The sequence below is a fragment of the Balaenoptera ricei genome, chromosome 3 (genome assembly GCF_028023285.1).
Source record: "Balaenoptera ricei isolate mBalRic1 chromosome 3, mBalRic1.hap2, whole genome shotgun sequence".
Taxonomy (NCBI): domain Eukaryota; kingdom Metazoa; phylum Chordata; class Mammalia; order Artiodactyla; family Balaenopteridae; genus Balaenoptera; species Balaenoptera ricei.
The window spans coordinates 180,282,619-180,310,233 of record NC_082641.1 but is presented as its reverse complement, the minus strand read 5'-3'; the positions used below and the strand labels follow the sequence as shown (position 1 = coordinate 180,310,233).

Genomic DNA, 27,615 nt, shown 5'->3' with positions numbered 1-27,615 from the left:
CCTGACCAAGCGCAAGGGTGTGGATCAGATTTGATTATTCAGATCACTGTTATTAACAGCAACTGTTTCTTGAGCACCTACTACATGCCAGAAGCCGTGTAAGGTCAGTACAGACAGGAAAACTGAGGCTCCGAGAAGTTTAGTCACGAACCCAGGGACACACAGCAAGTAGAACTCACTTCTGTGATTTGGGGGAATGCTGAACACCTACCCAGCTTCCACCCTCGCCTCCTTCGGGTCTCAGCTCAGATGACACCTCCTGAGGAAGGTGCCCGCCCAGCCCCCTGCTTAATAGTGCTCACCACCACGCACATGCAGCCCCCTCCCAGCTTTATTTCCCTTAATCACTTTACTTATTGATTGTCTGTGGCCCCCAGCTGGGGGAGGGATGTCAGCTTTTGTCTGTTTTCTTCGCGGCTTTGGCCTCAGTATCCGGAACAGTGCCTGGCACAGAGTAGGTGCTCGGTAATCTATTTGTTGAAATAAATGAATGAAGAGCCGGTCAGGGTTTTGCAAACATTGGCATTTCCTGTTGACTCTCCCCAAAGGCATTTTCCTCTTGGCACAAAAGCTGCAGGTCTGGCAAGGGGGGTGGGGAGGGGCAAGGGGCTGGGCATAGCTCTCGTGGCCCGAGCGGGGCCACGCCTCAGCCAGCTTGCCCAGCTGAGGCCGGCAGGGCCCAGCCCAGCAGACACAGTTCACCCACATGGAGGCCCCCGCCCCGTAACTATAATTTGCCTCAGTACCTTGTGATCGTAGGAGACCATTACCCCACAGATGTGCACTGGGGGTCAGCCATTCAGACAGCGGGTCAGAGCCCCGTGGCGGAAGGCAGATGTAGGAGGTGGCTTTCAAACGGGAAGGGTGAGAGAAGGAGACTTCACAGGGAGAGCCAGGGAGAGACAGAGGGACTGAGACAAAGAGAGACACAGAGAGACAGACAGACAGACAGAACAAGAAAGGCCTAGAGACCCAGCCATGCCCTGTGCGACAGGGGAGCTGGTGAGGCTTCTGGGGTCCCCCCCGCCCCGACACACACATATCCGGTCGAGGGGCCTGGCTCATCAGCTACATCTCCATTCAAGGAAACTGAGACCCCTGCGGGCCAGCTGGATGTCCAAACCCTCAGCGGCAGCTGAGCTGGACCAGGGCCCAGTGAGGGTCCCCCCAGCACCTCCCCCACTTCCCACCCCCCAATCCCAAGGACAGAGGGCCCAGGGCCACTCTGAGCCTCAGTTTCCCCAGCTGCCAAAAGAGGAGGTTAGGTAGGAAAGCCCCCCTCAACCTCCTGCCACTCACAGACCACCCGCCCCCTTTTGTCTGTGTCCGAGTATTACTGAACATTTTTCTTCCCATCCGACCATTTCTAGAAAAAGACTTGGATGTGTTTAAAGAGAAAAGTACAACTCACCACTACAGGCTGCCACCAGTCAAGGTCAGCTGAAACGATAAATACAATAAAAATCCTCCCCAGTCCTATCCAACTCTAACCAGAAAACAAGCCTGAAGCCTGCTCTGCCTTTCCTAAAAAGATGATCAAGCATTAAAGAGGTGTTGTAGACAGGTTGGGAGCCCCCAAAGGCCATAGGACAAGCTCAAATGATCTAGCAGATGTGTAACTGGAATCTCAGAAGGACAAGGAAAAGTGGGCAGAAGAATATTTTGAGAGAGAATGGCCAGCATTGGAAGCTCAGAGTCCTAACCACTGGACCACCAGGGGATTCCCTCAACTGACTTAAAAAAAAAAAAGAGAGAGAGAGAGAGAGAGAGAGAGAGAATGGCCCAATAATTTTCCAAAATTTAAGACACCGAATCACAGTTCCAAGAAGCTCAGAAAATACCAAACGGAATAAATATTCCCACAAATACATACCCAGACATGTCATACTCAAAACGCAGAAATTTAAAAATGAAGAGAAAATTCTTGAAGGCAGCTGAGGAGAAAAAGACACATGGCTTACAGAGGGGCAAAGACAAGAATGATCACAGACTTAACTGTGAAAAAAAAAAAACAAAAAAAGGATGTCTTTAAAGTGCTGATAGGAAAAGCCTGTTCACCCAGAAGCTTATACCCAGTGAAAATATCATTTGAATATGGAGGAGAAATAAAGGCTTTTCCAGCAAACAAAAGCTGAGGAAATTCATGATTAGCAAGACACCCATTTTAAATATAAAGACATAGATAAAAGTAAAAGGACGGGGGAAATATACCAAGAAAATAGTCATTTAAAATATACTGGGGGCTTCCCTGGTGGCGCAGTGGTTAAGAACCCGCCTGCCAATGCAGGGGACACGGGTTCGAGCCCTGGTTCGGGAAGATCCCACATGTCGCGGAGCAACTAAGCCCGTGCGCCACAACTACTGAGCCTGCGCTCTAGAGCCTGCGAGCCACAACTACTGAGCCCGCGCGCCTAGAGCCCGTGCTCCGCAACAAGAGAAGCCACTGCAATGAGAAGCCCGCGCACTGCAACGAAGAGCAGCCCCTGCTGGCCGAAACTAGAGAAAGCCCGCGGGCAGCCAAAAATAAAATAAATAAATAAATAAAATTTAAAAAGCAGACAAAGCAGACATCATAGCAAGGGACATATATGATAAAAGGGTCAATTTACCCATCTTGAATGTGTATGCATCTCACCACATACAACCAGCAAACAATCCAACAATATACAGTCAAGACGCACAAAACAAAAACTGATAAAGATGAAAGGAAAAGTGACAGATCTACAATTATACTTGGAGACTTCAAAATATGCTCTCAGCAGTTGGTGGGAAAAGTAGACAGAAAATCTGCAAAGAACTAGAAGACCTTGATAACATTATCAACCGACTTGAAATGGCATTTCTAGAACACTCCACCCAACAACAGCAGAATATACATCCTTTTCAAGTTAACATGGGACATTCAACAAGATAGACCATATTCTTTAACCATATGCACCAACGAAGGTCATAAAATGAACCTTAAATTTAAGAAAAGTCAAATAATCCAAAATATGTAACACAATTAAACTAGATATCAGTAACTATGTGAAAAAAAATCAGAAAGCTATATGAAAAAAATCTCCAAAGATTTGGAGATTAAACCATAAACTTCTTACTAACCTAGATGGAAGAGCCATGAGAAAATACTTTTAATTCAATGAAAATGAAAATCAAAATTTGTGCGATGTAGCTAAAACAGTGCTTAGGAGAAAAGTCATAGCATTAAATGCTTATATTATAAATCATATGAATGTACTTAATGTCATTGAGCTGTACTCCTAAAATGGTTAAAATGGTAAATTTTATGTTACGTGTATTTAACTACAATTGGAAAAACCACAAGGGAGGAAAAAGTAACCTAACCGTGGGAGTGACGCCATCACCTTCGCATATTCCATTGGTTAGAGCAAGTCGCAGGCCACTCCCACACTCAAGGGGAATGGGTGACCCCCAGTCTGGGCGCGGGGCAGATACGGAAGCTCTTTTCTCTGCACCGGACAGACCTTCCCAGCTCAGGACCTTTTTCCCCGACCTCCAGACCTGCACAATCTCTCCATCAGGTTTCCAGCTGGATTTCATCCTCCTACCATCGCACGACGTTACGCTCGCTCATGCCTTTCCTGTAGCCAAGAGTGCCCTCCTCTGGCCCTTGACCTTCATCCTTGTCTTTCCAGGCCCGACTCAAATGCCACCTCCCCCTGGAAACCTTCCATTACCACCAGAGGCCTTGACGCTTGAGTCAGCCTGGGTTTGCTCAGGCATATTCCTTTCTTTGACTCTCAATTTCCCCATCTGTACAATGGATCCGATGATGTCCTCTTCGCGGCTTTGCTGTGAGGTCCCAATGCAATGTCAGATGTCTCCAAGCCATGGTTCTGGGCATGGGACATTCCTTCCTTCTTTCCTTCCTTCCTCAGACTTGTTGAGCACCTGCTGTATGCCAGGTCCTGTACTGAGCTCTGGGGGACATAGCACAATCAAGGCAGACCCCAGATTCTCCCAAGGGGAATTCTGGGGGGCCCTGGCCTCATCTAAGCCACACCATTGCCCGCCTGGGAGCCGGCACAAGCCTCCTCTATTTACATAGTCTCCTGGGCAGTTTGTTCTTCACACAACAGCCAGAGGGTAACTAAAAGATGCAGATGTGATTGTCTCACCTCTCCCGCCTATAAAACACTCCATGGCTCCCTATTGCCTTTGGGATAGAGACCAACATCTCCACCAGGTCTCCAGGGCCTATGATGCCTGAAAGTTAGCCCTCTGCTAACTTATCCCACCCCCACTCGCTGTGAGTGGAAAGGAGGTGATATCCAGGGAAAAGGGGGTTCTAGGCAAAGGGCGCAGCCAGTGCAAAGACTGAGGCAGAGCCATGCCTGGCATGTTGGAAGATCAGCGAAGAGGCCCGTGTGTCTGGAGCAGAGTGAGCGAGGCGGAGAGAGGGAGGAGGGGAGGGCAGGGAGGGGACGGGGCAGGCCGTGCAGGGCCTTGTGGGCCGCGGGGAGGACTTGGGCTTTTACCCCCAGGGAGGTGGGACCCTGGAGGGCTGTGGGCAGAGGGGGGGCGGGGCCTGACTCAGGTGCTCACAGGCGCCCCCTGGTGGCTGCTTCGGGGAGGACAGACGGGGGGGGCGCCGGTGAGGACTGGAGCTGAGGGCCTGGATGGAGGAGACTGAACTGGTCCAGGTGGGAGATCCTAGGGCTGCGTCAAGGGGAGGCAGAGGTGGGGGGAGAAGTGCACAGATTTAAGATAGACTTTTGAAGGCAGAGGCGACAGGACTTACCAATAGATTGGTTATGGAGTGAGCAAGCAAGAAGTCAAGGATAACATCAAGATATCTGTCCCCAGCACCTGGAAGGATGGAACTGCCATCTGCAGACATGGAGACGACGTGGGAGCAGCAGGACTGGGGACCAGAAACAGTTTCGACCTAATGAACATCCGCCTGGAGATGTCAGGTGGATTCATAGATCTGGGGAGCTGGGCTCCTTTGAGGCTTGGATAGGGGGGCAGACAGGCAGAGAGAGTAGGTCCTTGTTCCCGTGGGCTGGCTGAGGGCCTAGGGTTCTTTCTGGACCCTGTCCCCAGAGCCCTCTACATACCCGCACACCCACCCACTCAGGGCCCTCTGTCTGGGCCCTGGAGCTGTCCGCGACCCCCGGTGCTGAAGCTCCAGCTCCAGGCAAGAACCCGGCGCTGGACAAGTGCCTGGCAGGCAGTGCGCGCGCCAAACGTATCCCTGACTTCACCCACGAAAGCAACACTCTTTCGGTGCTATTAGTCTGAGTTGGTTTCTATGCCTCGCACATCCCAACCTGTATTGTACAGACCCCCAAAGAGAGGCAGTTGTGTGTCGCTCTAAATCTGTTTCGAACTCCCTACTCTATAGGAGGTTACTGCGCCTTTAAGTATCACTGACTGCGTCACTCCTGACGTCACAATCAGCCGGGCTCCAAAGACAGGCCTGAGTTCAGGCTGTGGATTGGCTGATGGGCTCATGAATATGTAGATAAGCACCACCTCTACCTCGTTCTGGTAGGCTCAGGAAAGAGGGGGCGGAGAGGAGGCGGGTCTGGGGCGGGGCGATGCGCTGGGGGCGTGGTCAGGGGGTGTTTTGGTGCATTTTGTTCCCGGCTGTGTCTCCAGTACCTACCTACAGCAGCGCCTGGCATACCGCAGGCGCTCAGTAAATGCCTGTTGACGTTCGAATCCAGTAGGAGTGATGTCCGAGAGTTCACGTTTCTGATTCGGGAGATCCTGTGTTGCCTTCTCTCAATGTTATATTATAATGACAACGGCTGTTATTCGTGTGCATTAATCTTCTTGATCGTATCAACAATCCTGGATGGTGCATAGTAGTTTACAGATGAGGAAACTGAGGCTTGGAAAGAGAATGAGGTTGTTCAAGGGCATGCACAGCTTGAATAGCTCAGCAAAAACTGAGGACCCAGATGTGAGCATGCCGGTCTCTGTCCTCGTGGCCCTCACGTCCGTCCAATGACACCCTATTTGACCACCACGTGCCCTGCTTGCATCCTCTGTGTAGCTTTGAGGCCAACCAGGCTGAAGGGCTCCCTGTTCTGTCACTAGGGCCCGGGTCATTCCCAACTCTACCCCTTGGCCAGTACCGTTCCCTGTGCTCGGAAGATTACCTGTGCCTCCACCCCAACCCAGCGCCTCAGAACTCCAGGGTAGGAGGGTTTCCCGGTGTGGGAAACCGCACGTGCCATGGCCTGGCAGCTAGACCACATTCAATCTGGAGAGACGAGGGGGCAGAAGGGAGGTGGGGCTGATCCCACAGGCTTTAAGGGACGGGCTAAGAAATTTGGGCAAGGTAGCTTTTATGTCCCAGGAGAGAGCCCAGGGATCTCCTCACCACCTCATCCAGCCCCAAGCGCGCGCGCGGCACACGTTGGGTGCTCAATATATGCTTGTCGCATTTCAAGTGAAGGCTCCAGTACTACTGAACGAAGGCGTGAGTCTCTGCTGCCCCCTGCTGGTGGCCAGCAGCGAAGCCTCTGGAAAGTGAATTTTCCGCGGGATTGATTTATTTTGACACTTCTGTAGTGCTTACTCTGGGCTGTATAAATATTAACTCGTTCATTCCCACAACAGTCCTCAGAAGCGTGCCCGATTAGACTCATTTTCCAGAGGTGGGGGGGACTTAGCTGAAGAGAGATCGGCCACTGGTCTCATAAATGTCATAACTGGGATTCAAACCCTGGGCAGTCTCCAGACTTAAGCTCAAGCCTCCAGACTTAAGCACTATGATTTTAGGACATTTAGCGAGCAGATACTTTGTGCTGGGCTCTAAGGAATAGAAGAGTAAATAAAACAGGACAGGCACCGATGACCTGCTATTTTAGTTACTGTAGCTTTATAATGTGTCTTACTGTTGTATAGGATAGTGTGGCATAGAGGTCCAGTGGGCAGGCTCTGCAGCCAGCCACCCAAGCTCTCTATATTTCCATTACCTGTGAACTAGATCCAACCATCTGGGGTTGCTGCGGTGATTAAATGAGTTAATCCTAATAACTAAAGCACTGGGAAGAGTGCCTGGCACATAGCATATGCTCAATAAACAGTCATTCATTTCGGGACATTCCAGCCTTGCTTTGCTTACAAATCAATTATGCACATGAATTTGAGAATCGGTTTATCCACTTCCAAGGAAACTATTGCAAGGATCTGAACTGCGATGATGTTCAAGGTTCATCTGGGAGAGAACTGATCCTTTAAGATCGTGAGTTGCCCTGGGTACCTCCATCATCCACTTCACACTTGTCTGTTTTTTGGTTTTTTGTTTGTTGGTTGGTATTTTTTTAAATGTATATCAGTAAAATGTTACCGTTTTCTCTCTGCAGATTTTTCTGAGGTTTATTCCAGGTACTTTGTAGTTTCTTTGTAGTTGTAGTACTTTGTAGTTGATGAGGTTTTGCTGATGTGTTAGTTACCATTGCTGCATGATGAATTACCTTAAAACTTTGTGGCTTAAAATATTTATTATCTCAGTTTCAGAAATCTGGAGTGCTTAGCTGGGTCCTCTGCTTCAGGGTCTCCCACAGGCTGCAATCAAGGTGTTGTGCTGGGCTGGGGTCTCATCTGAAGGATCGACTGAGGCAGGATCTGCTTCCAAGCCTATGTGGTTGCTGGTAGACTTCAGTTCCTCGCTGGCTGTTGGCTGGAGGCTGCCCCACCCCATTCCTTGCTCTGAGGGTCTCTCCGAAGGGCAGTGGAGCAGTTGAGTTGCATGTAGGTACTTTCCCCCAAATAACTCCCACACCTGTCTTTCCCATTCTTTCATCTTTAAAAAAAAGTATTTAAACCTAATTATTAATTTCCTGAATAATAACTAAATATATTCACCTTGTAAAGATTGCAGCTGAGGTTCAACTCTGCTTAATCTTAGCCTCTAATTCTTCATTCCCCCTAAAGCCATCCCGTCGTCATTTTGGTGAATACACTTCTAGCCTTTTTTTAAAATAAATTTATTTATTTACTTATTTATTTTTGGCTGCGTTAGGTCTTCATTGCTGTGTGGGCTTTCTCTAGTTGAGGCGAGCAGGGGCTACTCTTTGTTGTGGTGCATGGGCTTCTCATTGCAGTGGCTTCTCTTGTTGCGGAGCACAGGCTCTAGGCGCATGGGCTTCAGTAGTTGTGGCACATGGGCTCAGTAGTTGTGGCACATGGACTTATTTGCTCTGTGGCATGTGGGATCTTCCCAGACCAGGGCTTGAACCCGTGTCCCCTGCATTGGCACATGGATTCTTAACAACTGCGCCACCAGGGAAGTCCACGTCTAGCCTTTCCTTCTCATTCTTTTTTTTTTTTAAGATTTTTTTTTTTTGATGTGGACCATTTTGAAAGTCTTTATTGAACTGGCTACAATAGTGCTTCTGTTTTATGCTTTGGTTCCCTGCCCATGAGGGATATGGGATCTCAGCTCCCTAACCAGGGATCAAACCCATACCCCCTGCATTGGAAGGTGAAGTCTTAACCACTGGACCACCAGGGAAGTTCCATCTTCTCATTCTTACAATCATATACACGTTCTCAGAGAGAATGTTTTAACTATATATATTCTTCTTTCTCTTTCTCTAGCTCTCTCACCACCACCACCACCACCCCCCCCACATTGGATCACACTCTCTGGAGGAAGCCAGCTGCCATGTCATGAGCAGCCCTATGGCGAGGTCCACGTGGTGAGGAACTGAGGCCTCCAGCCAACAGCCATGGGAGGGAACCAGCTTGGAAGCAGCTCCTCCAGCCCCAGTCGAGCCTTCAGATGAGGCAGCCCTGGCTGATGTCTTGACTGTGACCTCCTGAGGGACCCTGAGCCAGAACCTCTCAGCTAATTTACTCCTGGATTCCTGACCCACAGAAACTGGGTGAGATAATAGATGTGTAGTGTTTTAAGCAGCTAAATTGCAGGGTGGGGGGGTTAATTTGTTATGCAGCAACAGCTAACTGATATGCCCTGGGTGTCACTTAGCCTATTCCCCCTGGATGAACACCTACATGACAGCCAGGGCTCAGCCATCCCAAGCACAACCCTATTCTTCTCAGGTAGAATCTCTGTTTTGCACAGGTGCACATTCTAAATGTTTAATGACTTTGAGTTAAATTTATTTATGTACTTTTTTTTTTTTTCGTGCGTTGCAAGGCTTGAGGGATCTTAGTTCCCCAACCACGGATCAAACCCCGGCCCCGGCAGTGAAAGCGCCGAGTCCTAACCACTGGACCGCCAGGGAATTCCCTGACTTTGAGTTAAATTTAAAAGCTTAAATTGGACTATCGCAAATAACAACTTGAATTACAATTTAATACATTCAAATTGAAGCCACTACACAGGACAGGGAATTGGGATAGCATAGTGGTTAAGAGACCAGCCTGAGAGCCTGGGTTCAATTACTGCTGTGCAGCCTCGGGGAGGTCACTTAACCTCTCTGGGCTTCAGTTTACTGACTCATAAAGTGGGGCCATTAATAGGACATACCTCACAAGGCTGTGGCAGGTTGAGTTATGTCGTGTAAAATGTTGAGGCCAGTGTTGTCTGAGAGAACTTCCCAAGTGACGGATGTGTGACTCTTGAGCCCTTGAAATGTGGCTTAGTGTGACTGAGGAAGTAAAGTAATAATTTGATAAATGGATTGAAATGTAAATAGCCACAGGTGGCTAGTGGCTACTATATTGGATGACACAGGCTTGAAACAATGCTTGGCAAATAGTAAGTGCTTAATAAATGCTTGGTAGGAATATTATTCTACCCAATTGTTCTCCAGAGTGCCAATTTACACCCCGCCAGCAGCATAGAGGTCACCCAGGTATCCTCCTAACACCCCAACCTGATCACACCCCTCCCTTGCTCAAAATCCTCTGTAGCTCCCAACTGACATCAAGATAATGTCCCAGGGAATTCCCTGGCGGTCCAGTGGTTAGGACTCCATGCTGCCACTGCAGGGGGCACGGGTTCGATCCTTGGCCAGGGAACTAAGATCCCGCATGCCACGTGGCACGGCCAAATAAAATAAAATAAAATAAAAAAATCTCCCAGATTTGCTGGTCTCATTGTGATTACAACTTTTAGCATACTTGAGAATTACTTTTTCTTGTGGGGATGGGGTACTTTTGATTTTTTGTCCAAAAGTACTTTCTCCTTGATTGAAACCTTGGGTGGGCAGGGACAAGGTCCGGCACACAGAAGGTGCTCAGTCGCAAAAGAACCTCTGTAACCCAGCCCCTGTCATCTCTGCATCCATCTTTTCACCCAGTGCTCTGGTCTTAGCCAATAATCCAATGACCACAACATCCCAAGCCTCTGAGCCTTGGCCCAGGCTGTTCCTTCCACCTGGAAAATCCTTCCAGGTGGACTCAGACTCACCTTTCCAGCTCCCACTCCAGATGGGCCTCGTTCTCTCTGCTGGAGCTGGAGCAAAGCACTTGCTGTCTCTGAGCCTCAGTCTCCTCAACTGTAAAATGGGATGAGTCCTTGGTAAGATTAAAAGATATCGTTTCTGCAAAGCCCCTGGCAGGATATTAAGTAGCTCATTAAATCGAGTGGTTAGTACCCCTCCCATGAACTTGGAAAGGCTCAGCTTGGGTGTGGCCATCCCCCTCTACTCACAGTCCTACTCCAGGATTTTACCCTGGAGCCCACTGTCCCCCATCGCAGGTCTCAGGATTTTTTTTCTTTAGGACCTTTGAGGCTTTCACTGGGGTGGGGCAGGGGCCTCAGACTGCTTTGTTTTTTCAGCCAAAGCCACATCATCTCTTAGATCTTATCTCCTCCAGGTCTCACCTCTTCCGTACATTTCTGGGTCCTTGACTGTGTCAGGTCCAATGGGGGGATTTCTCCCTCAACATTCCAACTCAAATCTATTGTGTAACAAGCATTGGTGAGGATGCGGAGAAACAGGAACTCTCATGTGTTGCTGGTGGGAACACAGAGTTACCAGGACCCAGCAATTCCACTCCTAGGTATGTACCTGAGAGAACTGAAACAGATGTTCAGACAGAAACATGCACACGAATAATTACAGCAGCATGATTCACAATGGCCAAAAGGTGGAACCAAGGCCCACACACTGGAACATCACTCAGCCATGAAAAGGAGAGAAGCCCTGACACTCGCTACAACGTGGATGGACCCTGAGAACACGATGCTCAGTGAGAGAAGCCAGATACAGAAGGACACACAGTGTGTGATTCCATTGATAGGAAACGTCCAGAACAGGCCAATCTGCAGAGATAGTGGATTCATGGTTGTCAGGAGCTGGGGGAGGGGAACAGGGCGGGGGTGACTGCTCATGGGGACGGGGCTTCTTTTTGAGGTGATGAAAACCTTCTGGAACTAGATAGGGGTGATGGTTGCACAACCTTGTGAATGTACTTAATACACTGAATTGTACACTTCAAAATGGTAAAACTGGTGAAATTTATGTTGTGTGAATTTTACCCCAATTGCAAAAATGTGTATCGAATAGTGAGTGTCTCCCCCGCGCGCCCCCCTGGCTGCTTCCTTGAGGGCAGAGCCCAGAACCATCTGGTCACTGCTGCGTCCCTGGTGGCCAGCACAGGGTCAGGCACTCAGTAGCCGTTCAATAAACGTTTGTTGAATGAATGAATGAACGTGTTAATCAACAAACACAGGCACCGGCTCTTCTTCAGAAAGAACACTCCATTTCTTCAATGTCTGGATGAATCCGTCCAAATCCCGGCCATGGGAAGGTCAGACCCTTTTCCTCCCGCATCCCTTCACTCTAAATCCGATTTATCTCTAGCCCAGGCACCCAACCCGGTCAGATCTACTTCGTCTTTTTCGACGAGAGGGCAAATGAGGGAGGACCCAGTCCTTTAGCAAGTAAAACTTTTATTAAATAAACTTTCAGTTTCTCCAGACCAAAGAGAGGCGTTTTGGACATGAAGATGAAGTCTGCAGCTTCTCACCTGAAACACGCCACAGTGACAGGGACCTCGAGATTCAAACCAAGTCAACCCAAAGTTCCCTCCAAGTCTTTTTCTCCTCTTTCTTTCTCTCTCTGTGTGCGTGTGTGTGTGGCGCGGTTTGTCTCCAAAAGTCGGTTTGCAAGTTGAAACTTCATGAAATTACTTGTAGCAGAAATAAAGTACATCGTACAAATCACGTAGGTCTTTGATGTGGAGTATAAAAATGGTATTTACAGCCAGTAAACATGGACCAGAGGACACACGCCACTGCACGCCAGCACGCACTCCCAAACAGGCCTGGCGGGGGCTGGGCGGGACGGACACGGCGAGGCCCCGCCACCCCTGAGCACACGCGCACGCACACGCAGACGCACAGGACACAGGCGCACTAGACAGGGTCTCGGAACAATTATCAAACTCTGGAATATCGAAACAGGTTGGTCAGAAGATATTTTTTCTTTTTTTTTTTTCTTCTTTTTTTTTTTTTTTTTTGCTATTTCTTTTTTCTTTTTCTTTTTTTTTTTTTTTCTGGGTCGGTCAACACATTTTGGTAGAAACAAAAGGGAATGCTTTGTTTTTCTTTTCAAAAAAAATTTTTTTCTTGAGCTTATGAAGTTCTCTGGTGCCTCGTCTGGCGCGAGGCCCCACCGGACGTCCAAAAAACAAAAAACAAAAACAAAAAAAAAACCGAACTTGACTCTGTGCTTCAAGGGGGGTTTTCACGGTTTGGGTAGCTATACAGAGGCACCCCACAGGATTTCCCTCCCCACCCCAACTAGGAAACAAAAATCCACTGTCCTTTGATTTTTTCCCCCCATTTCTTTTCTTCTTTGTACCTGCTCAGAAAGATTAAAAAAAAAAAAAAAAAAAAAACAACTTTGTAGAGGTATCTCCGGTGAAGGGATGCTGGGCCCGTGCAAGCTGGGCTTGTCCAGTGCACGTGGCGATCTTGGTCATGAGATTGTGAATTCCAGGCTGGTGATCCAAAGGCAGGGAGGGTGGCCGCCTACCCTTGGGAGGGGGCTCCAGGGGTGGGGGGCTCCCCCGACCCTGTCTGTCCCCGACGGAAAGCTAAGGGCTATTGGTCACATGAGTAAGGCTATGACTGGGGAGGGTAGAGGGTGGGAGAGGCCAAGGGGTCTGTTTTGTGCCTACAACCGGGGAAGGCAGGGCCCTGGAACGAAGGGGATGGGGGTTCCGGAAGCTGCAGCTAGGACCAGGGACACTGAAGCCGGCTGAGCCCACAGGCTCGCGAGAATCGTCGATGGCGGGGGGTCAAAAGTCCTGGAGGTATATCGCGTTGGCTGATGATTCCCAGTGCTTGGCCGGCGCCCTGGTCTGACATGACAGCGGGAGGTGGGGGGCACTGGGCTGCCCCGCCAGCCTCAGCCCTTCTGAGCGTCCCTGCTGAGTGACCGGCCCAGGGTCACCTTCTCTTGGATGGAAGGAAGTCGGAAAAGTTTGGTCCCTTGATCTATACTCAAAAAATATATATACTGTCTATAGCTCTATATATATATGCATATATATATATAGGAAAAGTTGCGATTTCATTTGGGGAAGCCACAAAGGTTGTGTGTGTGGGAGGAAGGTGGGAGTGAGGAAATCTCCCAGGAGGGGGCAGTGAACCCCTTGGCCCCCAACTCAGGAGTCCCCCGCAGACCATGAAGCCCCCTCCCCATTCCATGTGGCCTTGGGCAGCGTTTCACATTATGGGGAGGGGGTCAGGGGAGGGGGGGGGCTGGTGTCCAAACTCAGTTGTAATTTATGTAAAAGTCCTGGATCGGTTGGAAGTGGGAAGGCCCCTCACCTGGCGGAGAAGGGAGGGGCGTTAGGGCGCGGCGCTGGGGGCGGGAGGGTCACGTCGACCGACGACATCACCTCCCACCCACCCCCCTGCCCTGGCCAGGCTGGGGTCTGGAAACCCAAGGGCCCCCACCTTTGCAGAAAGAGTCCATTTCGGGGTCTGGAGGCTGACACACCCGGCTTGGAAGGGACCGAGGGTCGCCAAGCCCGTGTCCTCATCCGGCCACTGGGGACAAACATTTCTGTTTCTTTCTGCCTCCTCTTCCCAGCTCCCTGCCCCTGAATCTCCACGAAGCAGTTCCCCGCCCCCATTTCTGTTCATTCGTGGTGCTGGAAACAGTGCCTGGCGCACAGTAGGTGCTTAGTGAGGATTTGCTGTCAGCATGTTCAAAGCACGCCGATATCCTGTTGTTGGCTTCTGGTGGCGGATTTCCGCGCGCGCGCGCCCCCGACGACCCACGACCCGGTGACTGAACACCCTCGAATCTGTGGGTGCTGCCCCGGCAGGGTCTGGGAGCAGCCCCTCACTGAGCACCTGCTTCGCACCAGACCCCAGAGGAGCCTCTGTGATGACGATGGCGACGGTGGTTAAGAGGAAAAAATCAAAACGACTTATCCAGAGCTTTCCAGGTGGCTGGTCCTGGGCTCAGCCGGGAAAACACCGAGTGCCCTGTGAATCCGCCCCACGACCCCTGCAGGAGGCCACAGGCACGGGCCCATTTCACAGATGAGGCTTGTCAAGGCTTGGCCTCACTTATAAGTTTCCCCATTGGCCCCTGAGGCTCACGGCTCATTCCCCAAAGAAGCGATGAGTTGACAGAGGTGTTCACTCTGATGGCACAAACACTCTTGGGGATTTGTTCATTTGTTCGAGGGGATTTCCGACACCCCCCTCCCCCCCGCCGCATGCTGTCGGGTGGGGCAAATATTCCACTCTCCCATCAACCCACTGGGTATGAATTATGCCAAATGAAGAGCTCCCAGAGGGGCCCAGCTGGGAGAACAGATTCTTAGGACAGGACAGAAGCACCTCCCCACAGCCTGCCCCCACCCCAGACCAAGCCCCGCCTCTCAGGTGAACTTTTTTTCATCCTTCAAAGCCTTCTCCAGGAAGGATTCCTTAACTACCCTCCCCAACCCCATCCTACTGCTCCGGTTCCAGCCCTGACCACGGGGTTGGCGGGGCGTGGGGTGGGGGGTGGGGGTTAGGTGGGGATTGGGGGTGTCTTCATCCAGCTCTGTCCCCGTTAACCAAACCTGGGGGCTCCTTGTAGCCTCTTGCAGCATCCCCCCAGCCTCGGGAGGGTTTGGAGAATGAGAAGGGGGTGCGGACAAGACCGGGGTGGGGGCGGGAGCGGGGGCGGGGCCGCCTGGCGGCTCACCTGGGCCAAGCCCGCAGCCTCGGGGCGCTGTGGGCCGGTCAGTAGGGGTGTCCCGGATCTTTGGGCCGCTTCAGCTGCACTTTGAGCCTCTTCATGCCGATCTGAAAGCCGTTCATGGCCTGGATGGCGGTCTGCGCGCTGGCCGGGTTGTCAAAGCTCACGAAGCCTGCGGAGACCGGGGTGGACCCACGATGGAGGGCAACGCGGGCGTCCTCTCCTCGCTCCAGTGCAGCAGCCCTGGCTGCCCGGCTCGCGGGGTCCTGGGGGCGGGGGTGGGCGCTCGCAGGGGCAGATGGCCCAGGGAGGTGGGAGGGCTTCCCAGAGCACACACAGCAGCCCTGGCCTGGTTCTGACACGCGCTGGGCTTGCGTGCCTGGGGGACGGGGCGCTCACTCCTTACCTGGGGTCTGCTCTGCTGAGACTTCCCAACTGACGTGGGGGACAGGCTGGGTCTCTGGGGACCCCAGGAGGGCCATGTTCTCCTTCCCCAGACCCCATGCCTGCCTCCTTCTAGGCTCTGGATGCCCACCCTTCGCCTCCTCTGAGATCTCTATCCATCTGGGGTCTTGTCTGCCCATGTGACTGTCTCTGTCTGTCTGTCCTTGTCTCTCTGTTTCTCTTTTTCTGTCTTTGTGTGTGTGTGTGTGTGTCTTTGTGTTTCTTCTGTCCCTCCCTTTCTGTCTCTTCTCTTTTGGTCTCTGTCTCTCTCTTTGTCACCATCAGTCTTTCCAGTCCCAGACTCCCCCTCACCCTGGGCCATCAGAAACACTCCAGCATCCCCCCACCCCCCTCTTAAGCTTCCACCAGCATAACACCCTCCACCTGGCCCTACTCCTGCCCCTCACCTGTTGGTCCTCACAGACTTCCTGGGGGACTGTGCAGAGACCACAGGGGCTGGGGAGGTCCTCCAGGGGGAGAGGACTGCATGTGCAGGCATTTGGGGGCAGGATACCTGAGCTCCACGGGAGAGGCTGGGTGGGAGGTCAGGCAGAGAGATGGTGGGGTCAGGGCTGAGGGGTCTGGCTGAGGCCCATGAGGAGCCATAGGGGAATCTGGAGCTGGGGTGGGTGGATGTCTTCACATCACCCACACCTCCCATTACATAGAGGAGGAAACTGAGGCTCAGAGAAGGCATGTGACCCCCTGACTGCTGAATGCGACAGAGTAGGTTTTCCTCCAGAAATTTCCTTCTTCTTCCTGGAAGCAGGATGTAGAGAAGGGAGCCTGGGCACTGGAGGGGGTGGTGTCCCTAACTTGCTGTGTGACCTCAAGCATGTCGCTTGACCATTCTGTGCCTCTCTTTCCTCCCCATGTAAATTGGGATAATTCTTCCCTTTTATGGTTGGATAACGAGTATATACAGGAGGTGCTTAATAAATAGTCAAAAGTTGACCCTTCCAAGAGGACAAGGTGGGTTCAGAGCCCAGATTTTGGAGTCAAACAGACTGGTTCTAACCTAGGTTCTGCCTCTTTGCTGCCGTGTGACTTTGGACAAGTTACGTGCCTCTCTGAGCCTTAATGTCCTTTGTTTCTGGGGACAAGGAAGTTCTCCCCACAGCCCACAAGGCCCTCCACGACCTGCCCTGTCCCCTCCCTGCCCTCCCCTCCTCCCTCTCTCCCCCTCGCTCACTCTGCTCCAGCCACACGGGCCTCCTTGCTGTTGCTCCAACATGCCAGGCACTGTCCTGCCCCAGGGCCTTTGCACATGTGGTTCCCTCTGCCTAGAACACTCTTCTCCAAGACACCCCATGGCTGGCTCCTCATCATTCAGGTCTCAGCTGAAATGTTGCCTCCTCCTTATCAGTCTGTATTTTCTTACCAGTTTTATTTTTGTCTATACCATTTATAACTCCCTGGCCTATATCCTATATTTGTTTATTTCCATCTCCTCCCCCTGGACCTGTGCTTTCCAATTCGTTCAACAGCCACTGGCCACGGGTGGTTATTTCAACTGAAATTCATTAAAATTAAGTAAAATAAAAAATTCAGTCCTTTGGTCACACTGGCCACATTTCAAGTGCTCAGCCACATGGGGTGGTCGGCTCAGACAGCACAGATGTAGAACATTTCTATCATCGGAGAAAGTTCTACAGGCAGAGTGGCAAGACTGTGAGCTTTCAGAGGGCAGGGATTTTTGTTGGCTTCTTTCACTGCTGTGTGCCAGGCACAATGCTGAGCGCTGGCACACAGTAGGTATACCATATGTCTATTTGTTGATGAATAAATGAACAAGGGAGTCTTAGAAATGCTGCATGGTGAGTGCTTGGCACACAGTAGGTGCTTAGTAAGTGTTTACTTTGATTGTAAATGTGATTCTTTTTTTTTTCTTTTCTTTTCTTTTTTTTTTTTTTTATTTGGCCACACCGCTCGGCCTATGGGATCTTAGTTCCCCCACCAGGGATTGAATCCGGGCCCTTGGCAGTGACAGTACGGAGTCCTAACCACTGGACCTCCAGGGATTCTTTTGGACCAGACCTATCTGTCTCATGGCTGACCACACCCTCCCAACCCCCATTCCAGGGCGAGGGGCGCGTGGGACGGGGCTGGCAAGCAGGAGGGGGCACCCGCAGCAGGGACTCACCAAAACATTTGCTCTGGTTGGTGGCCCGATCCATAAACACCTTGGAGGAGATGATATTGCCGAAGGGCAGGAACATCTGCGTCAGCTCCGTGTCTCCAAACTCCTGGGGGAGGTGGTAGATAAACAGGTTACAGCCTTCGGGACCTGCAGGTGGGGGAGAGAAAGACATAAAGCCCCCAAGGAGAGGAGGCGGACCCCCCGGGGAGGGGCACGGGTCCGGAGCCCACATCTGGCATCTCCAGCTGTTGGGAGAGGGGTGACCCGTGACACTCAGAAAGAAGGGGCATGGAAGTGGCAGGAAGGGCAGGCCGGGAGCCCTAATCCCTTGCCTATAAAATCCCACACTCGGACACTCCAAACCTCTAATGATCCTCAGGCCCCAGGGAACTTATAAAATTCGTATGATCCCTACCCTCCACAACTGAGATAAATTCTTCCATCCCAGACCCCAGATAATCCAAAAATCCCATACAACCCCAAACCCCGGAAAATCCCTAAGCCTCAAACTCCTGGTCATTTATAGAAATCAGATGAACTGGGCGTAGGGTATACGGACACTCTGTACTGTCTTTGCAATAACTCCATAAGTCTAAAACTGGTTTTAAAATGAAACATGCCTTTTTGAAAGTCTGATGATCACAGAATAAAATAAGGCTAGTAATTGCCTGGTCCTAAACCCCAAATATCCAGATATTTTTCAAAACCTTGGATAACCCTCCACACCTTGGATAATTTTCAAAACCTTGGATAATTTCAAAAATGATGCAAAAATAAAATCAAGTAAAATAAAAAGATTATTCTCTAGTCCCGAACCCCAGATATCCTGAAACCACCGATAATTTTTAAATGATATGCTATACCAACCACAAATAATTTTTTAAAGCACAGCTAACCCTCAAGAATCATCCCCTCCCCCAGTAATCCCCAGTCATGGCTCATATAAGAACCATAAATAATAATAGCATTTTAAAACCTTGATTATCCAAAGTCATCAACAGTCCTCAAACCTGCCTCTAATCCCAGACCTACAGACAACCTTCTCCCAGGTCCCGCTCCGCCAAAAAGGTAGCCCTCAAACCACCGAGAATCCCCCCACCCTCACAATGAATATTCCCCACCCCAGAAAATACAAAATCCAAGATTACACATTCACATCCACATCCACCCTTATCTTCCTGATGAGGACCACAGTTCTGCTAACATGCTTGTTGTTGTCGTTGTTGTTTGTTTTTGTTTGTTTGGCCGTGCCCCGAGATTTGTGGGATCTTAGTTCCTCAACCAGGGATTGAACCTAGGGCCACGGCGGTGAAAGCGCCGAATCCTAACCACTGGACCTCCAGGGAATTCCCTAACATGCTTGTTTTTAAAATGCAAGTGCGTTCCCATACAACTGATATGTTACGGAACAATTCTGAGCAAACACGAATTTTGTGTTTGTCTGTGTGCTATCTCATTTCCAAGAAACACTAGGTGAATGCAGAAAACCACATGCAGCTGCACCGAACCTCATAAGAAAGCAAAATGCACACACACACACACACATACACACACACACACACGCATACACAGCTTCAACATCCATCAACTTTCTCAGTTCTCCAAGTATGTTATGAGCAGGACCCATCCCCGTCTGGGGTTCCGACTCTCCGTCTGATTTCAGACAAGCCTTTCCACCACTTCAGGGTAACTCACATGCTGCAACCCTTCCGATGCCACTTCCCCCTGCAAACTTGCGGTCTTTTCCAAGATAAAGTACCAAATTTATTGTACTATTCGGGTATCTCTAAACCATCTAACACGCATAAAACTGCTGCTGTTTTCATTAGGATCTTATCTTTTTTCTTTTTTGGCACCTCACAGCCAACGTTTCTGAATGGTGTACCACGACCCCATTTCCCCCACGAGCCTTGTAGTTGGTATTGTGAGGTTCTGCAAACTCAGGTGACTTTCCAGAAAGCATACATCCTGTTACAGCAGCACGGACTGCATCGGGACCAGCTTTTATCCACTGCACCCTGCCAGTGTTCCCCTTCCTGCAGGCCCAGGGCAAGGGAGAAATTGAACAGAGCCTCACAGAAATCAGTCTGCGGGCCAGGCCACCCGCAAGCTTCCCAGGTCGTGGGGCGATCTGGGGCTTTTCTGGTTGGTCGCCTCTCCCCAGCCCCCCGCCCCCACCGCCACTAGATGGATTAAGGAGAGGAAGGGCCTCCCTGGCTGAGTGCCCACCATGTGTCAGGAACCGCCGCTGCTTACTCCCCAGCAAGGGGAGTAAGGTGGTCGCCTGTGTGGCAGATGAGGAAACTGAGGCCCGGAGCAGTGAGGTGCCTTCCTTATGACGCTCACAAGTCAGAACTGGGTGGATTTGAATCCCGGTTCTCCGACTCCAGAATCTAACTCCTCGCCCCCTTGACTTTACTAAGGAAGCCTTATTTGCCCCGAGATACCTCACCATCCCACCCCCTAAATTCTCTCAAAAATATTTCAGAGAATCATCCCGTTCTGGGTCACGGCTATCCCTACTGGGTCGGGACTAGCCCCATTCCCACTTTCCGGAGGAGGAGACTGAGGCTCAGAGAGGAAGAGTCAGTCGCCCCCCCAAACACCCATGGGCTACGCCGGGGCTTGAACCCAGGTCTGTCCGGACCCCAGGCCGAGTGGTTCCCCGAGGCCAGGCCGAGTCAGGGGTCCTGGAGGTGGAGGGGGGCGGTCAAAGTAAGGGGCTGACGCCCAGGGGAGGTCGCGGCCCCCTCACCTTCTCGCTGCTGCTGCTGCAGGAGGGGCGGCGGCTGGGGGACGCTGTGCGCGATGGGCGTGATGGCCGCGGTGGGGTACATGGCTGCAGAGACCGGGAGCGAGACACAGGGCGGAGCGGGCGTGAGGCCGGTTGGCAGCCGGTGCGCGTGGGGGCGGGGCTAAGACGTGAGGGGCGGGGTCACAGCTGAGGGCGGGGTCACAGCTGAGGGTGGGGCCAAGACCGGGTCTAGGGAAGGCGGAGGGGTGTGGTCACATGGGAGAGACGGTCTGAGGGCAAGGCCAAGGACCCGTCTTGGGAAGAAGGAGGGGGCGTGGTCATATTCGAGGACGGGTCTGGGAGGGGCGCGGTTACATTGGAGGAAGGGGCCAAGGCAACAGGGAAGAGCAGAGTGGGCGTGGCCCCGGCTGAGGGCGGGGCCAAGGCAGCCTTTATGAAGACAAGCCAGAGATCCGAGCGAGGCCCTGGCAGAGGCGGGGTCAGTCTGGGCAGGACATGAGGGGCGGTACCAAAGGCAGGTTATGAGGGGCAGGGCCAAATGTTGAAGAAAGGCGGGGCGGGGGTAAGGCCAAGAACTGGGATTGGGCCCAAAGTAGGAGGCACAGGCAGAAGAGGGAAGGTAGGATGAGAGGGCGGCTCTGAGGGCAGGGACCATATCTAGGTGTGGCTAGGGGCGTGGCTTGGCTAGCCCAGGTAGGACGCCGGGGACCGAGGGGCGTGGTCACGCGCGGGGCGGGGCCGCGCTGCCTCCCTACCTGTGTACTGCTGGACTCCGGAGAAGGCAGGATGAAGGGTCTCGGCCACCGTCGGGCTCTGAGCTGCGGGGCAGACGGAGGGGCTGAGTGGGGCGGGGGCAGCAGAAGTCTTCCATCCACCCCGCAACACCCACCCCCAGCTTCACTTCTGCATAAACGTTTTACAGGTATGACCCTCATTTTACAGGTGGGGAAACAGCAGCTGGCACAGGGCCGCTCAGGTAGGAGATGACAGAAGCCAAACTCGAATCCAGGTTTCTCAGACTCCAGAGAGGTTTAACAATCAACTTCAACTCTGTCCCCATCCTGACCCCCCTTGCTCCTCTCTTTTATTCTCTGGATTCTCCAGGACTCCAGGTCTCTGCTTTTGATCACCACCCATCCCCATCCCTTCCCTTTATCCCTCCCCACACCTTGATCATCAGACACCCTATGGATCCCCTACGTGGCTGTGACCTTCCGACGGTCCCTAGGGGAGGACACAGGGGTAGGGGAGAGCTTGTCTAGGCAACCAGAGCTGGAGACTCTGGGGAAAATTGAGCAAAAAAATCTTGAATGGAGAGAGGTTGCTAGAAGATGCAGTGGTGATGGGGGAGAGGTAAGACAGTAAAGCGGTCGCATGAACGAATTACTTTATAGTGATGGAACAGTTCTGTATGTAGATTGTGGTGGTGGTTGTAGATTGTGGTGGTAGATTACATGAAACTATACCTGTGATAAAATGACATAGAACCACGCACACACACACACACACACACAGACACACAAGTGCCTGCAAATAGTGAAGTCTGAATAGGCTCTCCAACTCCCGTTGAGTTCATTGTACTGTACCAATGTCAGTTTCCTGGTTTTGACAACGTACTGTGGTTATGTAAGACGTTAGCATCCAGGGACGCTGGGTGAGGGGTACCAGGACCTCTCTGTATTATTTTTGAAACTCCCCGTGAGCGCCAATCATTGCAAGATAAGAATAAACAAATTCTCAGCGGTGGAAACGCAGATGACGTACTTCACCTAAGCAAGGTGTGGGAAGACGTTTGCCTTGAAATTATGGTATAGGGTAGAGAAAAGTGAGACCTCTGCTTCAGGAGGGCAGAGCCCAGCCCAACAAGTCAGTGCATGGCCAATACTGAATGAATGAATTAATGAGTGAATGAATGAATATGGGCACTGATATTTTCCCAAATGGTAGCGATTACTAATGAAGATTGATGGTGCCATTCTTGGTACCAGGTGACGCGTTAGCATTTTACAGACTGATTGCCTCGTCGGTGCAATCTCATGAGATGACTGATGTTATCCGCCCCATTTCCCAGATGAGCAAACTGAGGCTCAGAGACTTAAAGAAACCCCCCAGGGCCACCGAACTGGAATTCGAACCCAGAAAGGTCTGGATGCAAAGTTTCTATGTTTAACCTCTTTCTCTGTGCCCACAGCTAGTATCTGTTCGCCTGAGACTCCCTTTGTCCTGCCCCTTTGTTCCCTGGACACCAAGGCATAGGGACTCATGCTTGTCCGGGGGACACCCTCCCTGCCTGCCACTCTCCTCGGCCCCCGGGGACCACCCGAGTTACCTGGGTAGGGCACAAGGCCATTGGCATATACGGTTTCTAGGGCAGGGTGCCCACCAGGGAAGGGCACAACACCTGCGAAGCCGTTGGTGATCGGAGCCACGAGGCCGGGCACGGCGGTGGTGCCGAGCAGCGGGGGCGAGTGCAGTCCTGGGGAGCGGAAGAGCGTCATGGGGAGCCTGATACTGGCCCCGGCCCTGCCCACCCATCCGTGGGTCCCTGGCGGACTCTCACCAGAGGCAGGGGCGATGGGTGTGGCGGGCAGCCCGTTAAGGCTGACGGCGCCGATCTGCTGGATGTGGCAGGGTGAGAAGGCCACGCCGGGGCTCAGGTAGCTGCCTGAGGTGGACAGGACCGTTGTCTGCTGTTGCATGAGCTGGGGGTGGAGAGGGAGTCAACGTGCACAGTCAAAGTGGCATCTGGCCTGAGATCACGGCTCATGAGGTGGGGGGCGGGTCCTCCAGGAACTAGGGGGTCAGGCCGGGTGTCTTGGCTCAGGTCGTGGTCAGGGATCAGTTAGGAATTGGGGCTCAGCCTGGATCAAGTCTCAGTGTAGGATCAGGGCCTAGACTAGGTTCCAGGCTCATCTAGGAATGAGAGCTCAGCCAGGAATTAGGGCTCAGTCTAAGATCAGGACTCAGTCTGGGACCAGGGCTCAGCCAATGTTGATCTCACTCAGGGTTGGGTCTCAGCTTGGAGTCAGCCAGGAGGTTTAGCTAGAATTCGGGCTAATCTAGATTTGGGGAACAGCTAGGATCTGGGGGTCAACTCAAGGTTGGATCTTCATTTGATGTTCACGCAGGGTGAGGGCTCAGGCTGCATGTAGGGGTTGAGTCTGGTGTCCTGTCCGTCCAGAGGTGGGGCTCCGCTTGGGCTCGGAGCATAGTCCATGGTTGGGGGCTCAGCTGGGGTTGGGGTCAGGAAGCGGCCTGGATTTGGGGACTCAGCCACAGTCAGAATAAGGCCCTGAGTCAGAAAGCTTGGGCCAGAGAAACAGAAAGATGGGCAAAGAGGCAGAAGCCCTAGACCGAGAATAGATGGAGAAAGAGAGCGAGACAGACTGAGCCAGATCCCCAGAGAAGTCTCAGAAGCCCTGCTGGAGACAGAAGTGTGTCTGCCGGGGTCACTCACAGCCTGGGCGTAGGCACTGTAGGGGCTGAAGGGCAGGGTGAGGGACGGCGTCAGGATGCCCAGCTGGCCCACCATCTGCTGCATGCGCCGCAGTGTCCGCTCCTTGTCCGTGTCAGCAAACTTGACCACCAGGCTGGAGGAGGCACCCTGCAGGGGCAGCCGCAAGCAGGGAGGGAAAGAAGGGGGGGACGTAGCCAGGACTCTGGGGTCCCTTACAAGGGGTGTAGGGGTGTGGATAGCAGCAGCTGTCAGCCCCACCCTCGAGGTCCCAGGTGCCACAGTGAGGACAGTCCGGAGATCAGCATCCCAGGTCTCGCACTTGACCCTGCAGCCCCCTCGTGCGCACAAGTGGGGCATCCGGGCGCAGGGGGGCTGCATCTGGGGCATAGTGAGGACCCTGACTGTCAACCACACTCTCAAAATGGGTGGAGAATCCAACTGCTGGAGAGGAACAATGGGGGCCCGCATGGAGGACCCTATAGCTGCCACCCACACCTGAGAACAGGTAAGGCTCCAACCATCAGAGAGGTTGAATACCTCCTCTGATGGAGAGCTCACTTCCTGCGCCGCCCACCAGCTCCATCACTGGACAGCTCGGAGCAGGAGAAAGCCTGCCCTTCGGGTGAGCTGATTCCTGCCCCTCTAGGGACTAAAACTGATGCCTGAGGACCCAGAGAGCAATAGAAGGAAGGATCTGAGACTGCCCTGCTCTCCACACCCATTTTCCAGAACAACAGAGAGTGGGTCCCCAAGGCCTGTCTTCCCCGTGGCAGATCTGGACATTTATGTACAGTGATGGTGGCTCCCAGGGCCACTTTCCTGGGAGGGCGGGCCACCCCCAACACCTGTGTGGTCCCCTCCAGCCTCTCACTGCTGCAGGCCCACAGGCTCCCGGCTCCAGACTTGCCCATTCCCCACTCTGGCCCTACGGGGACATTTTCAAATGACCTGGTCCCTTCCCTCTGGGACTCCCCATCACCCTAGGAGGAACCCCATGCTTCTCAGCCTTGAACTGCAGGCCCCTCCAGCCCCATCTCTTCCTGCTCCTCTGGGGCTCACACACATTTGCACACACTCACACATGCATTCCGCCCACACAGACTCACACTTACCATTGACACTCACAGACACACATGCATACACTCCCAAATACGTGCACATATACTCACACACTCACGTGCACACAGTCACACATGTACACACGTGACTGCCTACATTCACACGCATGCTCACCCCTCCACACATAGACATTTGCCTTCACACACTCCTACAGATGTACACACGTGCACTCGCTCCCCCCACATCACCCAGACACACACTCGCACATAAATATACATGTGCACTCAGCTACATACTTGCACACGTGTGCTCCCACGAACACACCCACTTAACACACTTGTGTGTATGCAGTCACACGTGTACACATGTGTGTATGCACCAGCGCACACGTGCACATGTATCCATACCCATTACACACACCTCATGTGCACACTGACACCCACCTACTCACAACCACACGCTCACACACAGACACGCACACGTGCACACACCAACACACACACTGGCCTGCGCGTACTCGCGTACGGGCAGCCACGTGCTGGCAGGACATCCAAACACACTCCACGCTTACTTGCAGGCTCACACACACAATCACACACATACACCCACCCATACCACCATCAGAGACTGCGCCTCTTCTCCCCGCCATGACCTCTCTGAAGAAGGGGCAGGGGCCACCGGATGGCTGGGATGGTAAGGCCAGGCCCCCTTGCTCCTTTCCCACCCCTATGCCCATGGCCCAGGGCAACTCCGACTCACCGGCATGGTCTGGCTGCCATGCAGGGCGTGGATGGCCGCCTGAGCCTCCGTGTGGGAGGAGAACTTCACGAAGGCACAGCCTGCTCCGAGAGAAGGGGAACGGGTGAGGGGCCACAGGAGAGGGGCTGACAGCCCTGCACGGCCGGTCAGCGTGGACACAGGCAGCCCGAAAGTCGGACGTCCGAGAGACAGCCAGCCATTTGTTCAGACAGACAGCTGGACAAGGAAGGATCAGACAGTAAGACAAGCACACAGCCAGCCAGCCAGATAGCGGTTTGTCCAAGACCTCATCAGAGGGTGTGAGGAGGTGCACAGGTGGAGAGGCAGGCCCTGCCCGTTAGAACAAGTGAAGGGGACGGGCTTAGAGAACGCCCACCAGCCACCGATGCCACGAGATCCAGAGTTGTAATCAGATACGCAGAATTAGAGTGACAAACCATCAGACATAGACACAGAGAGATGCAGTCCTGTGGGCACACTCAGGCAGAGGTACACTCAGACCCAGACAGATATGCCCATGTGGCCAGAGTTGGATAGATGGGGATGAAAAGTCACCAGGCAAGGGCAGAATCAGGTGGACAGACAACCAGAGACCACCTGACACAGGCAAATCCAGACAGACGGTCATAGGCTACAGTTCCAGACAGAGAGAGGGCTATGGAAGAGCCAGGCAGATTTGGGGGAAGGGGAGTGAAAATGTTCCAGAACTAGATAGTGGTGACAGTTGCACAGTTTTGTGAATTTTGTGAAGCACTTCACTGTACACTTTAAAAGGGTGAATTTTACAGTATGTGATCACATCTCAATTACAAGAAAAGAGCCAGGCAAATAAACAGTCAGGGACCATCAGATACATTCAGTCCCAGTAAGATAAAGTCGCCAGGGCAGAGACAGGGAAACTGAGAGTCAGTCCCAGACAGATGAACCTGAACACGTAGAATCAGGTAGACGGAGACCACCAGGCACATGGATACCCAAACAGAAATAGCCATTTGGACACTCAGAAAGAGGGTCAGAGACTAAGAGACACAGGCGGAGTGATACTCAACCCTAGGTACATGCAGTCACGTGGGCAGACCGGAAAACAAGTTTCTGGAGATCATTAAACAATCATTCCTGCATGGTACAACCATACAGGAACGGTGGAGGAAGTAGGATCAGGCACAGGACATAGGCAAATCCAGACGGCAACAGCCCCATGGACAGAGTCAGGTGGAGACAGGCAGCCCCAGACGGACACGGGCACACGGGTAGGACCACGTGGGACTGGACAGTCTCTGCTCGCCCCGCCCCCCGGAGCCGGCCCCGCCCTCCCATGTGCCGCTTCCGCCTCCTGAGCGAGCCCCACCCTCTTGTGTACCTAGCGGGGCCCCATCCCTCCAGCCCGCTCTCCACGTGCTAGACCCCGCCCACTGTGGGCCAGCCCCGCCCCACGAGCCCGGCCCCGCCCCCTGGATCCCGCCGCGCTCTCCTGTACCCGCTCCGCCCCATCCCTCCAGCCCCGCCCTCCCACAGCCCCGCCCCCGGCAGCCAGCCCCGCCCCCGGCCCATCACCTTTGCTGCTGCCGTCGGGCCCCCGGAGCACGGTGCACTCGTCTATGACCCCGAAGGGCTGGAACAGCCGCAGCACGTCCTCCTCTGACTGCTGCTTGTTCAGCATCCCCACAAACAGCTTCCGGTCCCCTGTGGGCGGAGACACCACCTCAGCCGAGTCCTAACCTCCGGGAATTTCTCCGTCCCTCCAGCAGAGAGTGGAGGTAGCAGGGCGTGGAGCAGGGCGCCTGGACCCCCCTGGGCCATTTTCTGCGCGTGTGAGGGAGGACACAGCCACGCGCTTTCCCTGCCTGGGTCTCTCCACCTTTCCACGTGCCTGCGAGGTCCCACCTCATGCAGT

At 52.7% G+C, this 27,615-nt stretch overlaps 1 protein-coding gene across 12 annotated transcripts in view; it reads right to left on the bottom strand.

Annotated features, from left to right (window-relative positions):
* Positions 1-15,151: 15,151 nt before the first annotated feature.
* The window catches only part of CELF5 (CUGBP Elav-like family member 5), a 47,172-nt gene continuing 34,708 nt past the window's right edge, over positions 15,152-27,615 (bottom strand). Inside the window, exons 4-12 of one of the 12 annotated variants that reach the window (XM_059918803.1) lie at positions 27,276-27,404; positions 25,722-25,801; positions 23,904-24,050; positions 23,007-23,148; positions 22,776-22,922; positions 21,202-21,264; positions 20,447-20,530; positions 17,695-17,838; positions 15,152-15,279 (exon numbers count right to left, since the gene is read on the bottom strand). In XM_059918803.1, coding sequence (XP_059774786.1) covers positions 15,152-15,279; positions 17,695-17,838; positions 20,447-20,530; positions 21,202-21,264; positions 22,776-22,922; positions 23,007-23,148; positions 23,904-24,050; positions 25,722-25,801; positions 27,276-27,404 — 1,064 coding nt within the window. Of the gene's footprint in view, positions 15,280-17,694; positions 17,839-20,446; positions 20,531-21,180; positions 21,265-22,775; positions 22,923-23,006; positions 23,149-23,903; positions 24,051-25,721; positions 25,802-27,275; positions 27,424-27,615 lie in introns of all 12 variants that reach the window. The other 11 variants (XM_059918804.1, XM_059918806.1, XM_059918808.1 and 8 more) reach the window with 11 other exon arrangements.